Source organism: Anarhichas minor, unplaced genomic scaffold (genome assembly GCF_050575085.1).
Source record: "Anarhichas minor isolate MPS153535 unplaced genomic scaffold, ASM5057508v1 ptg000002l, whole genome shotgun sequence".
Taxonomy (NCBI): Eukaryota; Metazoa; Chordata; class Actinopteri; order Perciformes; family Anarhichadidae; genus Anarhichas; species Anarhichas minor.
The window spans coordinates 4482226-4496108 of record NW_027466448.1 but is presented as its reverse complement, the minus strand read 5'-3'; the positions used below and the strand labels follow the sequence as shown (position 1 = coordinate 4496108).

At 46.6% G+C, this 13883-nt stretch overlaps 1 protein-coding gene across 16 annotated transcripts in view; it reads right to left on the bottom strand.

The window, feature by feature from the left end:
- The window catches only part of rapgef1b (Rap guanine nucleotide exchange factor (GEF) 1b), a 37064-nt gene that overhangs the window by 1202 nt on the left and 21979 nt on the right, over positions 1-13883 (bottom strand). For 5 of the 16 annotated variants that reach the window (XM_076086082.1, XM_076086090.1, XM_076086131.1 and 2 more), the window contains 18 exons: positions 13482-13596; positions 13202-13388; positions 12154-12687; positions 11089-11291; positions 8729-8890; positions 6165-6257; positions 5155-5240; positions 4685-4790; positions 3887-3962; positions 3411-3495; positions 2690-2782; positions 1935-2120; positions 1259-1343; positions 1068-1162; positions 880-958; positions 687-788; positions 461-558; positions 245-373 (listed from right to left, as the gene is read on the bottom strand). In XM_076086082.1, coding sequence (XP_075942197.1) covers positions 245-373; positions 461-558; positions 687-788; positions 880-958; positions 1068-1162; positions 1259-1343; positions 1935-2120; positions 2690-2782; positions 3411-3495; positions 3887-3962; positions 4685-4790; positions 5155-5240; positions 6165-6257; positions 8729-8890; positions 11089-11291; positions 12154-12687; positions 13202-13388; positions 13482-13596 — 2514 coding nt within the window. Of the gene's footprint in view, positions 1-244; positions 374-460; positions 559-686; positions 789-879; positions 959-1067; positions 1163-1258; positions 1344-1934; positions 2121-2689; positions 2783-3410; positions 3496-3886; positions 3963-4684; positions 4791-5154; positions 5241-6164; positions 6258-6766; positions 6917-8728; positions 8891-11088; positions 11292-12153; positions 12688-13201; positions 13389-13481; positions 13597-13883 lie in introns of all 16 variants that reach the window. The other 11 variants (XM_076086109.1, XM_076086161.1, XM_076086208.1 and 8 more) reach the window with 8 other exon arrangements.

Below are 13883 nucleotides of genomic sequence, written 5' to 3'. Positions count from 1 at the left end.
ACAAGAGGTGGAGGTTTGATTGATGCGGTAATTCATTAGTGGGGAAACAAAACAGCCCGTGTGGAGATGGCCGCGATGCTTAATATTTAATGAAAAACAAAGTAGGCATCCACTGTATTTCCTGCCAGTGGCAATGAAATGATGACATTTATTACTCTGATTGATGTCAACAAAGCGTTCTAATGATATATCAAGAGTACCGGCATCTTTTCATCATAATGTAAATTCATCCCAGTGGACTTACACTTGCTGGAAGCGCCGCATGCTGTCCAGAATGTTGAACTGCTGCCAGCGTTTGGAGAAATTGACCTTCCCGTCGATGAGGTCGGGGTTCCCCAGGTGGACGAAGGTCAAGTCCTGCAGAATGAGACCCCTGGAAGAACGACGAGTCATGTCAAGTCGTGGCTCTCGGATAAATAAAAACAACATCTGTATGAGATCGAACATTTGATTCACTTACAGGTACGGGATGCACGGCGGCTCAACCTCAGACAGAGCCGCTCTGTACGCTCTGAAGGAGGAGGAGCTGTCAATCAACGTGCAATATTCCTCCAATCCCTGAGAAAAGAAGAAGGAGCGATGTGAGAAGTGTTTGACACAAATACTGTAATCGGTGAGAGTAGATGTGTATATTCAGAGACTACATCTCTCCTTTTTTTACATGCTGATACGTGTGGTAACCTCACCTCTGAGGTCTGTTTCTGCCACTCCAATCTCCTGATGGGGGCGGAGTCCAGAGCGGACAGTATTGCCAGGTAGGAGTTGAAATTATTCAACTTTCTTAAGTGCTGTAATAAGAGATTTGAATAAATGTTACAGCATTAAACAACAAGGAATATTAACACGACAATTAGGATATTCAAGTTGAAGGTGACTTACCTTCATTATCTTTATGAACTTGAGAAGCAGCTTCTCCCTGTCTTGAGCTTTCTCCTGCTGAATTATCAAAGAGCGGACCCTAGAGGGTAAAGAGAAACAAACAGTGTGCGGTCATCCAGGTGGTATAAGAGGGAAGCCAGTGACAGGTATGGAGATGTGACTGCATGAGGTTTGCGTGTTGGTCTTACCAATAGCTCATGTTGTTAAAGTGCTCTGTGAACTGAGTCAGGTTCGGACTCTTCTCCTCGTTCTGCTCCTTGGCCCAGAGCAGCACCTCAGGGATCTGAAGGTGAACAGGAAAGAGTAAGAAAGTTGAGGTCGACTCTGTGGCGCTCGCAACACAATGAACAAGGAGTGACACACAAACACACCGCTGTACCTCAATTTTATAGAAGAGCTCGGCATCAAGAAGAGTGAGCTGATCCGCAATCTCATGACTGCGGAAGTCGTGGAGAGTTCCAGGCCTGTCGGGACACACCAACGATTAGGTGATGTCTTCAAATTACAGTCTTCTACAGTGATTCCCTTTTGGTGCAGTCGAATGCTTTTACAGGAAGTCTGGTCTTGTTGTAACATAAAAATGAACCTAAGGGTTTGAATCTCATTTGGTTATGAAACCTAACTAATCTATCTATTCTAAGGTTATGCATAAATATTAATAGATGGAAGAGATTTGAGAATGTATTTTGGCGTAATAAGTTTCACGCATGCCACACTGCATGACGGGTCTAATAAAACCTCAGTGTCTAAACGTTATCGAGTCGGATTGAGTGGCTGTAATATTGAATTCATGGTCATTTGTATTTCTCTTACATTTGCACTGCAAAGTCATATGACTGATCGAATGCCATCGTTGGGGGAGTAAAGTGTACAAGAGAAGAGTTTTCAATCAATTTTGGATATTCAAGTGAAACATTAAACAACTGAGAGGAGTCATTGTAACACTCTCCGTTTTCCTCACGGGTACGGAGCTTTAAGAGTAAGGTTACATTTCACCTGCTATCCGCACATGCCAGTCTCAGAAAAAGCTGACCCTTGACCCCCCCCCAATGTACCTTGCGGAGACCCCTCGGGCAGCGAGCGGCTTGAGCGAGTTGGTGTAGCGCAGCAGCTTCCTCTGCTCCACCTTGTCCAGGATGTTCTTGCGGAGCACACGGGCGAGGCTGAGCTCGCCATTGCACACCAGCGTGAACACCAGGTCCATCAGCTGTTTCAAGATGTCCTCCGTCAGCTCCACCAAGCTGGAGGAAGAGTTGTGATGGGAGAGAAGGAAAGAAAGACATTAATTCAACTGGTTATTGATGATCAGACGTTTATGACCATTAACGCATCAATTAGAGGGAGATTTGGAACAAAAAGACAGCGATCTGCAGATGCTGTTGCAGAAACAGGGACATACTTTCTGGTTATAGCTGTCGGCAGGACAATAAAGTGAAGTTCTTCGGATCATTGGATTCGGAAACACATATTATAAGGCTGCAATCCACTGTTAGTAAAGAAATATGACTGAAGAATGACTTTTAGCGTTATATCCCAGCTTCAAATCACTCACGCATGAGTTTACACGATGCCTACAGGTGTCAATAACCAGCTTCTCTTAGCACACTGCATTTTTTTTTTGTCTCTAACAAAATTACATTTCTTTAAAAACCTTGCTTACCTCTAAAACCAAAAACATACGCAATCCTATTTAAAGCACCAGCAACATCCGTGTGTCTAAACGCACACATGCTTTCATTCATTAATGATGATTAATTCCTCTCAATATACTTGGAAACACATGTTCCTGAGGAGGTGCACCACGACTCACCACAGCTCATCAACCACACGGACCAGCACAAAGAATGTGTTCTTGCTGACTCGCTTCTTGAAGGTGTCCGGACTGTGGCAGAACCTGGTGTATGTGCTTAGTGGTCAAGGACAAACAAAACAATACGGTAAAAAATACAGTAAGACATTGAGCTTAAAGCTCCTTGATATGATGCCTCATTAAGATGTGTGGAGTTTTGCTTGCATCCCTCCACTAGAAGAAGATCTTGTGGTTCTACAAATCAATTCAAAAATAGCCTTATTATATGGAAACATACATCATCACATGGCTGTCACCGTCAGCGCTGTGGAGGAATAAAAGTCTACAGCGGTGCTAGCTGCTCTGTCAGCTAGCCGCTAGCTGAAAACAGTGACACAGCATTCCACGTGGACGTTTGCCACCAGAGAGGCAGCATCACGGCAGGCAACATCAGGTTGTGAAGAGTCCATGGTGCCCCGCTCTGCTGCGGTGACAGTGAGCAAGATGTACAATCACAACAAGCCCCAGTAAATCCAGTAGTAGTTTAAACTTGAGTATCCATCAGGAGAGGACTGGGGGTCTCCATCTATGAATGTTTGTAACTGAGAGCGCTGAATATGAGCAAACAAGGTCTTTTCTCGGTAAATAAGGATTTATTTAAAAAAACACTTCGCAACAGCCTTCAGCTAACTAAACAGTGATTACGCTCAGAGTGACACGTTGAGTGATTTGAAAAGGATATCTGTAGTGTAGCTTCTTAATGAGGTCCTCGGGGGTTATAAACGTCCTATAAGTAGTCAGAAAGGCTTCACAGTACAAAACAAGATCTGTCGAGAAAAAAAAAAAGCAACATATTTCAATTGAAGTGCAGCAAGAGCTCCCAATTAAATGGCTCGAGCTGAAAACACATCAAATGTGAAGGCTGCATAGCCGCCATACATACTGACACATCGCCGATAACTGAACCACAGAGACACACTGAGGCTATTTAGAATGCTGCTCACATGACGAGATTAGAAAAGTAGTAACACATCTGTCAAACTATAGAACCACACTTTACAACTAAAAAAGACATAAATCTGTCTTTGAATTGAAATGACTGCAGGTCTGTCAAGGTAGCAGAAGTTGTCCCAGTGACCCAGAAGCCCAGTAGCATACTGAGCTGAACATAACAAACACACGGGGTGAGTGTGAGTCGGAACGTGTTCTGTACTGTACCTTTGCGGTCCGTTTCGGTAGCGTGGACTAATAGAATATCTCCTGATCCTGCACGAACGTCAGGGCCATCATCGCTCTGGGGGAAAATGAAAAAAAGAGAGCAAGCGAGGCGTAAAGAATTGGAGAAAATGAACGACAGACAGAGAGATGGAGAGAGATGGATGAGATGAGAGGAAACGAGTGGTTAGAAATGATGAGCGATGATGCACTCTAGCCCAAAATGTAGCCTGCACCTTTCCTTCTTCTGCCTGTTTTTCTTGCTTTGCTCCCCCCTCTGAACAGCCCCCACCTCTCCCTGTCCTGCACCAGCTCCCCTGATGACGAAGAAAAACTCAGACTTGTGTATGATAAAAGCCCAACCACTGCAATATGTCTTCTGTAACAACTCTACATGTCACCGCAGGCTATGAATCCTCCCTCCTCTCATTTCTGACCCCTCAGCATCTCCTTTTAGTGAATCATTGCTGCCACATTGCCCCTAACCTTGCAGAGAGGAGCGTTTTCACACATCTGTCTGTCAGACTGCACCACACAGGACAAAGGAGGAGTAGGCGTAGGAGGAGGAGGGCGCTTTGTCAATTTCAGCTCTGCAATTTCAGATACTTAACAGCAGGGGGCAGCAACGGCCGTCCCTGGTACATCTCAGGGTCTGATTTCACATGTGAGTGACTCACAGTGACCTTTAGCCTGTGCTGGACTAACAGGATAAAATGTGCTTTGTATGCCGGTGCTGCACACTTGTGTCACGGCAGATTTCTAAAAACAGTACGCGGCCTCAGCAGCGGGTGGGTGTCTTACTTCTTGTTTTAGTGTTATCCTGCTCATGATCTCCTTGTGGTCTATGAGGGAGAGCTCGTCTACGTCTTCCTCATCGCTCCCAGCCGACTCTGTTGACTTCTGCCTCCTAAAAACGAACACACACACGTCATCACAACGGTAATCAGCACAGAAACACTCACACATATCTGACACACCAATGACTGCAGCAGTCATACTGCATACAGGAGCTGAAATGTTGATACAGTCGTCGGTTTCAGCTTCTCAAATGTGAGGATTTAATGTTTTTCTTTGTCATGTTTAATAGCACATTTAATATCTTTGGATTTTTTGACCATTTCTGAATTCATCATCTTGGGGTCTGTAAAATAATAGTGGGTATTTTTCATGAATTTACAACATTTTAGAGAAAAACGATTAGTCAATTAATTGGCATCATATGAAGTGGGACACAGAGTATATCACCTACAGGATCACGTTACGACCCTTACCTCTCCTTGTCCAAAGCCTCTTTGCTGTTGGCGGATGGCATTTGAGGGGCGGAGTCTTGAAGTACGTCGTCAGCTGTGATCGTTTCCTAATCATGAGGGGAAAAGCAATAATCAACACGTGACCTGTAAGTTACATGGAACAGCACGGATGAATGGTTCCGTGCAGTGACTGACGGCTGGCTGCTGATGAGGGATGAACCACCAGTGCATGCAACACTGTTGGTGGAAGGGAGGAAGGATGCTTTGTACAAACATCTACACAAAGTAAATAAATTCTTGTTGATGGTTAAAATACAGATTTTCTTGAGTATGAACGAGGAAAAACCCAACAGATGAGACACCAGAGTGTAGAACTCATACACACGGAAACTGCACCACACGTAAAACTACAAACGCAATCACACACACCTACACATTGTTTGCTCTCGCTTACCGTACATTTGCTCACAACCCAAACACACCTTAAATACACCCTGAACGTACACGCCGGCCCACGGGAATACAAGCGCACAACCACACACGCTGTAAAAACATGCACAGGTGCACTTAAGCGGTTATGGGAAATGTTATTGGAAAAATTGAAAACCGGCGGACCGTTGAGAATCCCGTTAGGAGCGGCGACATGTCAGGTGTTAGATCTGAACAAGGTTAAATGCTGGTTACAGTAAAAGTGCAGCCACAGAGACAGCAATCACCAGCCAGTGCAGCCAGAGCAACATACAGACTTCTAGCCACAGACACCAACCACAGCACATGAGTCCCTCGCAGGCAAACCCGTGAACCTGAAGTCATGCTCAGTCAGATTTGGCTACATTCACATTCCATTTCAGCGCCATCAGCTCGAGGGATGAATCGATACGAGCAGCTCGCTGCGAGTGATGTCTGCCAGTCAAACGGGGCCTCCTTGCTTCAAACCCCACCCCGCCGCATTTCGAATCGATTCATACTCCCGAAGTGACGGGACGTGCAAATGGAATTGACCTTTTCCCCCGTGGCGGTGAGCTACTTACTCTGAGGGAGAGAGGCAGCTCCCCATTGGCCTGGCTGGACGAGTACAAGTTGACGTACTCCCCCTCTCCGCCCTCGTCGTTTGCGCACTCGCTCTACGGGAGAAGAGGAGGCACACAAACCCAGGCGTGAGGGTGCGGAGAGGGGCACAGAGTGTTTGCTAACAGACGGCAAGTGTGAATATGTGGCTAAGGAGGAGGGGGAAGCGGCTAGCTGGGGTTTGGTTTTGGTACAGTGAGCGCCGTGTTTTCATCATCGTGACCACCGGGTGGCACTGCAGAGCATCATTTGTAGAAGGTAATACTATTTACTGGCAAACAAAAAAAGAAACATGCAGTGCAACATGCTCTACTGGGACTCTTTTAAGACCAATAATCAGACAGCAGACAGTTTGTGGGCAGTGATGATGACAACAAGACACAACTAACTGAATGAGTCACTGTATTATCATCTGAGCAACAATACTGAGCACCACACTGCTGTCATCTAACAGCAATCTGCCAGAGGAAGGGGTCCAACGTCACAATTTATCGTCCGTCTTCCGAGAGCTGGTTCACTGAAGTGTTCCGCTTGTGCTTCAGACATCTATCCTGTGTAAGCTCACCGCTGAGGTGTGGAGAGAGTCAGTGAGAGAAGACTCAGAAGGAAGACAGACAGCCACAGAGCCCATTGAGCCCGCCAGGGAACCGTTGGGCCCGCCCCCGCCGCCGCCATCCAGAATGGTGGCATTGGTCAAGGCAACCTGGTCCAAGCTCTGTGATTGGTGGAAAGAAAGGAAAGCAAGAAAAGAAAGGAAAAATAAAAGAAAAGAGAGCAATAAGAGGATCAGAGCGGTGAAGACAGAGCAGAGAGGAAAGGAAGCTGAACAATAGGAAGCAGTGCTAAGGAGACGTGTTCACCTCATTCTCCTACAACTCCATTAAGCCTGGACTTTGAGAATGATGTGCCTGAACATGGAATAAATTGCACTGCACACACACACACAAAATAATGCCAAACAGTGTCAACAGACGCATCTCCTGTGAGATAACATGGAAGATGGCAAGATGGAAATCTTTAAACGATGGAAACACCACCTCTGAGTGTGAATATGTGTTTAGGCAAGAGATGTCTTCACAATGTGCATGTGTGTGTGTGTGTGTGTGTGGCCAGCTGAGGAGATGCCTGTCTGCAGGGAGGTAGTGGTAACCTGTTTTAACACGTTGCGAATATCAGCCTCCTTTTTCAGCATACCGGCATGGAGCGGCGGATACACAGATCACTGATAAACATCACACACACTCGGCTGACACCAACACACACACTGACGCGTGCACGCGTTCATGCACAGACACGCAGGACCGGCAGGAAATCAAGGCAGCTCAGTCGCCTCCTTTTCATAACAGCAGTCTTAAAAAAAAACACTGTCTGTTCTAACATCAGCAACGCACACAGGGGGGAGACACTTCTCCATTAAAACTAAAACACTGGATATTTCTTCCCCTTTCTTTCCCACTCGACATATGCAGAGCATCTTTTCCTGGCGTGCCTTACCACGCCTTAAAAAAAACATCCCCCTAAAAACATCACGCCCCTAAGGAGTTGAGGAATGCAAACATTCCACAGAAACGGACAAATGGGAGGTGTGGAGGTGCGTGTGCATTCGGGGCGGGAGGAGGTGGCGGTGAAGAGGAGACTGCACAGATAGGAGAAAAGTGTGTGCGACCGACGCTGGAGCACGAAAAAAAAGACGAGGAGGAGAGGAGCAGAAACAGCTGGAATGTGTTTTCCATCAGGTCCATCTGGTGCTGCATTCCACTGCAGATACCCTGAGGGAGATCCACACCATGCTCGCACACTATGGGGTCACCGTGGGTCAACCCCCCTCAAAATACTGACCCAACCACTGTAAGACAGAGTCAGGGTCAGGCCATAAGTAGCTGGAATATAGCACTGATTAACCACAAGCTAAATTCATTAACAAGAACCTGTTGATGGGTGAAACATTCCAGTGGGACACACAAAGGGCTATGTGGCTGCTTATAATCCCCAACCAAAGGCCTCACGGTCTCCTGTGATATTTGGATGGGCCGCTCCAGACACACAACTCACTTTCTGTGTCTCTGAGGCAAACAGAGAAGAGGGAACGGGGCAAAGAATTACTCGTCATGTGGAGGAATGCTTCAGTGCAACACACAGAACTTGGCGAGCCACAGGCAACAAATAACTGCACACACACACAACACTGCAAAGCACACATTAATAACATCATATATAATACTTCAGCTAAAAAAAAAAACCCACACACACAGCAATACAACAAATTCACACGGTCAAAACAAATGCACACATGGATGGGTGGGTGAACAAAGTGAAGGAGCACCAAACCACGACCCTTGAGGGATGACCCCATCAAAAAGTAAAATAGATAGACTGCATCGCATATGGAGCACACACACACACACACACACACACACACATGCACACACATGCACACACAGGTTAAGCTGCCCCTGGACCAGTCCAGGACCACACAGCACCCACACCGGAGTGGAGACATGGAGGTGGAGCGATGGGGGGGACTCACCGTGGGTGTGATCAAAGAAGCCTGGCCAATCAGGTAGGAGTTAGAAACGGACATGCTGAGGCCCAGCCCAGAGCCCGCCTCCTCCATGGCCGCCACAGACGGCTGGAGGTGGCAGGAGAGAGAAGAGGAGGAGGAGGAAGAGGGGGAGGAAGAGTGGGAGGCCTGAGAGAAGGAAACAAAAAGGAAGAAAAAGAAAAGGTAGAAAAGATAGAAAAGAAATTGAGTGACAGTAACGGGGGTTAAGGACGGCAAAGAGGGAGAAAACATGGTGTTATAGGAGAAAAAAGAAGAAGAAAAAAGGGGACAGTTGATTACACTCGTAAGCGAGACTGAATTAGAGCAGATTTAATCAAAGATCAGCAGAAGTGAAGCGGTGAAAGCTGGGGAGGTTTCTGGTAGTTTGGCTGAGAAGCAGCAGCTTACTGCCGGTGGAAGTAAATACTTAACAGACTAGCGCTGTTGAAGTGCTACTGAATATGTGTGTACTGTTTAATTTAGAGTTCTTTCTAGGAAGTAATTACTAAAAGGTCATGTGACGTGTACAGGTTACACGCTGTTACGTATAGACTTTCTTTCAGTATCTCCAGCTTTAGAGGCCTTTCCAGAAACCAGGCCAACTACAACACGTCCTTAACGGGGCCAATGGGATCCGTTTGATTTTTGCACCCATTTCGTTATCCACGCAGCAGCTGAAATTACTTTTTAAAAATGTTTTTTATAGCAAAGCCGTGTAAAGTCGCCAATGCGTGTAAGCCTGGAACATGGGTTTATGGAGGAAGCAAACCGGCTTATTCCACTGGGCCACGAGCTCATCAAGTCCAAAACACGAGGCCAGATTAGGCCTCGTGGCCGGAGCAGAGGTGAGTGCAGTTGGACTGTGCGCTCAGACAAAAAGAACGCTAAAAATAAAAGCTCTAAATACAGAGTTGTGGTGGCGGAGAGAGGACAATGGACAAAGAGAGAGAGAAGAAAGACTCTCTGAGGTGGCCCGGGTAGACTGCCACTCAGCCACAGAGTCTATTTTCATTGCTGGGGCTCCGATACTGTACATCCAGCTCTGCCCTGCAGGACAGCACCGTCTGTCCACTGTCCACAAATGTACCGCCGTCACTACTACACAGCTTTAGGACAACCACAGATCAATGTGTCACCTTCAAATATGTATGGAAGGCATTAGTGGGGGAAAATACGCAAGTGGGTTTCTTTCTGAGAACTCTCATTGTCTCATTTGTGACACAAACCACAGACCGTCTGAACATGCAATGTTTTTCTGGTTTTGTAGCTCTATAGTGGTGACTGTTCTGGTATATTTCTATGGGTTATTCCAGGGGGCTTTTAAAAATGTTTATTTGGAAAGCGGCAGGAGACGCACGCGACTTGCTCCAATTTACGTTGTTTTGCGCAGGTTCTCGTTTCCCTGAATCTCTACATCAACTACATCAACATTAATTAAAGTGAAATCAAGAGTTTTACTCTCAAAAACTGATTGATGCGTGGAAGTAGTGTCACCTCTTTCTAACTGATCCCATCCCCCATCAAACCAGTGACAAGAGCATTGAGACAAAAAAGGAATTGCACAAATATCTACTGACAAATAATAACCAAAATTGGCAGAAAATAGCGTGATCATGTCGGACCCCACCGCTCATACCGTAGTAAGAAGAATCATTTGTCGGGCCTTTAAAAGGTTTTATTTCAGACTCGCATGGCTCCTCACAAGGTGCCTTCTCCTGCTATGATCTATCCAATCGTGTCTCCTCCTCTCTCCCCTCACTGACTCGCTGTCAGACAGTTGTCTCAATTAACCCAGACGCCGACCCAGATTAAGATAAGTGGACTGGATCTGATGTGTGGCTGATAAAGGCTGGTCTTATCTCCCACTGACAACCAAACACCTCTGTGTGCGTGTACAAAAGTCTGCTTTGGTTTCAGAGAGGGGAGATGGAGAGAGTAAGGACGGGGGGGGGGGGGGGGCTGAATAGGTGAGAGAGATAACAAGATAGGAGGAGACTCCACTGAAGAATAATGATGGTTACCACTGGAATGCATCCTGCTGCATTCTTCCCCCGCTCTTTGCTTCCCAGCCAGCATAAGGCATGAAGACTTTTAAACCAGCACAGAGCTCTACCACAGAGGGGTGTAGTTTGAATTTGAGGAAGAGGAACTGAACAGTTTAAGGAATTTAAATTACAGTTTTGCTCACACAGTCCAAATTAGTTAAACCAACAATTCATTTCTACCCACATGCAACAAAAGACATTCAATTTAACCCTGGTAGTTTATAAGAAACAGCACATTATCAAAGTGCTTCAGAAGCGTTTTTGTCATCACACTTGCACAAACGGAGAGGTTTTTCTTACCAGCTGCCTTTGTTTCGGGGGCAATGCTGGAGGCAGCAGCGGCTCGTGGACTGAGTCGGTGCTGCTGAAGGAGTCGTTGAAGCCGTAGACCTCCTGGAAGCGCTTGTTGCGCTGCTCGTAGATGCTCTCACTCTGGGGCATCTGGTAGAACACCGAGGGCTGCGGCTCGGAGTAGTCTTCCACAAACTGCATGTACTGGAGGACTGGAGGTGGATTAGATTAACAAACATGTATCGTTTATTTTGCTGTGACTTTAAACTCAACAAAGTCAAGAATACTGACACTAAACTTTGTCCGTATAGCACATTTTTGGATTAAATCAAGCCTCACTTTTCATAAAGGGGGCACTCCAATGATTTAGTATTGCACTTCCACAAAGTTGGAAGACTTTAAGACTTTAAGAGACATGTTAAAAAATAAATCAAAAGCAGCCGAGATATCATAACAAGAAGGTTTTCCAGCTAAAAATGTCTCCAAGCCCAACATGAGATCACCCTGATGACGTCACCAGTTATTTCTCAGAATTGACTAAACTCCCTCAGAGCCACAGAAGATATTTTACAGCTTTTTTTGTAAAATCCGTGATGTCCCTTTAAACTGGCTTCAAGGTAGTTGTCCACCTAAAATCTCAGATGCATGTAGTCATACACTATGATCAGTGTTTCAGCCAGCAGGAAGGGCTGGCCATTTGGAATGACATAATACAGTAGCTTGAGAGGAAGTGATGTAGCAGGTGTGTCATGACCAAATGACCAAACGTTGCCCTCGGTGCCCCTGGAGCCGGCCCCATTGTAGCACATCCTGGTTTTCACTTCCTGCCTCTATTCACAGTGGAATATTTCCTTGACATAAGCTGTGCCTCAATGAACTGATGACAAAGTGCAGCCAATGTCCCACTGACTCTTCCTAAAATCACCCTCATCCCTTACTGTATTCCTCCCTACATTAGACTCTTTGTCCCTTCCTTTGCCTCAGTGCCCGCTACGCATTCATCTCAATTAAAGCTCGTTCTTCTTCTTCCCTGCCTTCATCGCTCCCTCATTACACTCCCATCCCGTCACTTACTGTGTCTGCTTTTCTTCTCCGGCAATGGAGGCGGGCTGACATCTGCATGCTCGCCGGCTATGTACTGGGCGACGAACACGCCCCCGTTTGTCTGCAGCATGGGTGAGATGGGTGTGAACAGGGGGAATGGCGGCGTAGGGTGCAGCTCCTCTTCTGACAAGTTGTCATATTGGGAGGGGTAGCGCTCATACAGCACCCTGGAGCCCGCGTCAGGGAAGGGCGACTGGGTGCTGCGCCGCTTCTTCTGGGGAAGGGCGGGGGGCGCGCTGACGCGGAAGGAATGTAAGGGATTGGTTTGATTGGGCTGCGGGGTCCAGTACTCTGGCTGCTGCTGTGAGGGGGGAGCGCTGAAGCGGGGATGTGAGGGATGCTGTCCGGGGACCGGGGAAGAGGACTCGCTGTGAGACTCGGGCAGGGGGCTCAGGCACCCTCCTACTGGTATCGGGGGTAGGTTTTCCCCAGCTGACAAGTCCTGGTGGAGGAAGTCATAATCCGGGTCGTAAGTCTCCGTGTTGTCTGAAAAGGTAAAACAAACTAAAAGGTACAAATTGCATTTGAATCATCATAAAAATCAGACTGAACACACACACAACCAGAATGTAGCTTTCAACTGTAACACCACCACAACAAATGAGATGAAAAACTTTAAGGAGACATGAGCAAAAGTTTGTCACGGGTTCGGTAAATTGGTTCCATTTTTGATCTGGTTCCCTATTTGCCAAATACCCGGATTAGCTTTCAAAATAACAAAACTCTTATCGAAAGAGAAGTGTAGAAAATACTTAGGAAACGAAAACAAGCAGGCAATACTGCGTGAAAATGACACGTTACCAGTAATCGACCATATTGGCTGGAGCTGACTGACGGTAATTGTCTTACGGTTACAGTATGCAAAAACTTTTGGGTGTTGTCTGGTCAATGTGCTCTTTGTAAGCCTGTGTGTGTGTGTGTGTGTGTGTGTGTGTGTGTATTCAAAAGGATTTGCATTAGATTCAGATTGATAAAACTCCATCAAACCCCAACCGCAGCTTTGCCTTCGTAGTCCTACCTAGCGTCTCACAGCTGGTGTTACGAGAACACTGACCGCTGTCCTGCTCCATGGAGGAAAGCTGTTCGTCGGACTTGCTGAGTTTCCCCATGCTGCTGCACGGAGACAGGCGGGGGGAGTCCCCCCCATAGGACTGGCTCCCCCCAGAGAAACGCCTCTGGAGGAACTCCTGCTCATAGTCCTGCTGCTGCACACACACAAAGAAAGACCTTCAGCACTCCTTTTTTTCTTAATGGTCAGTTTAGTGAATCTGTTAGTTACACAACAATGGTTCCTCCACCTGTCTGTGGACGCTGCAAGGCAAGCTGGAGCCGCGGCTCATCGGGGCAACCACCGCAACCCGCGTAGGCGAAGGGGCTGACTGACGCTTCTTAGGGGGAAGAGCTGGCGGAGGGCTGCAGATAAGAAACGCAAACAGCAACGGCAGAATAAAATAACTCGTACGATGGATGTTTTTGTACAAGAAGCAAAGTCAATACAAACAACCAGGCAAGCACGCAAAACACGCTTTCTCAGGCATGTATGCACACACAAATCCATGTATGAATACATGAACACACACATTGTCATCCCTCCTATAGCAGGATGAAAGTGAGGGTGTTTCATGTTAGCCTCTCTCAGCTATGACATGATGCTGTGCTGCTTGTCAAACCTAAATTCAGTGCGTTAATACCGGGTCAAA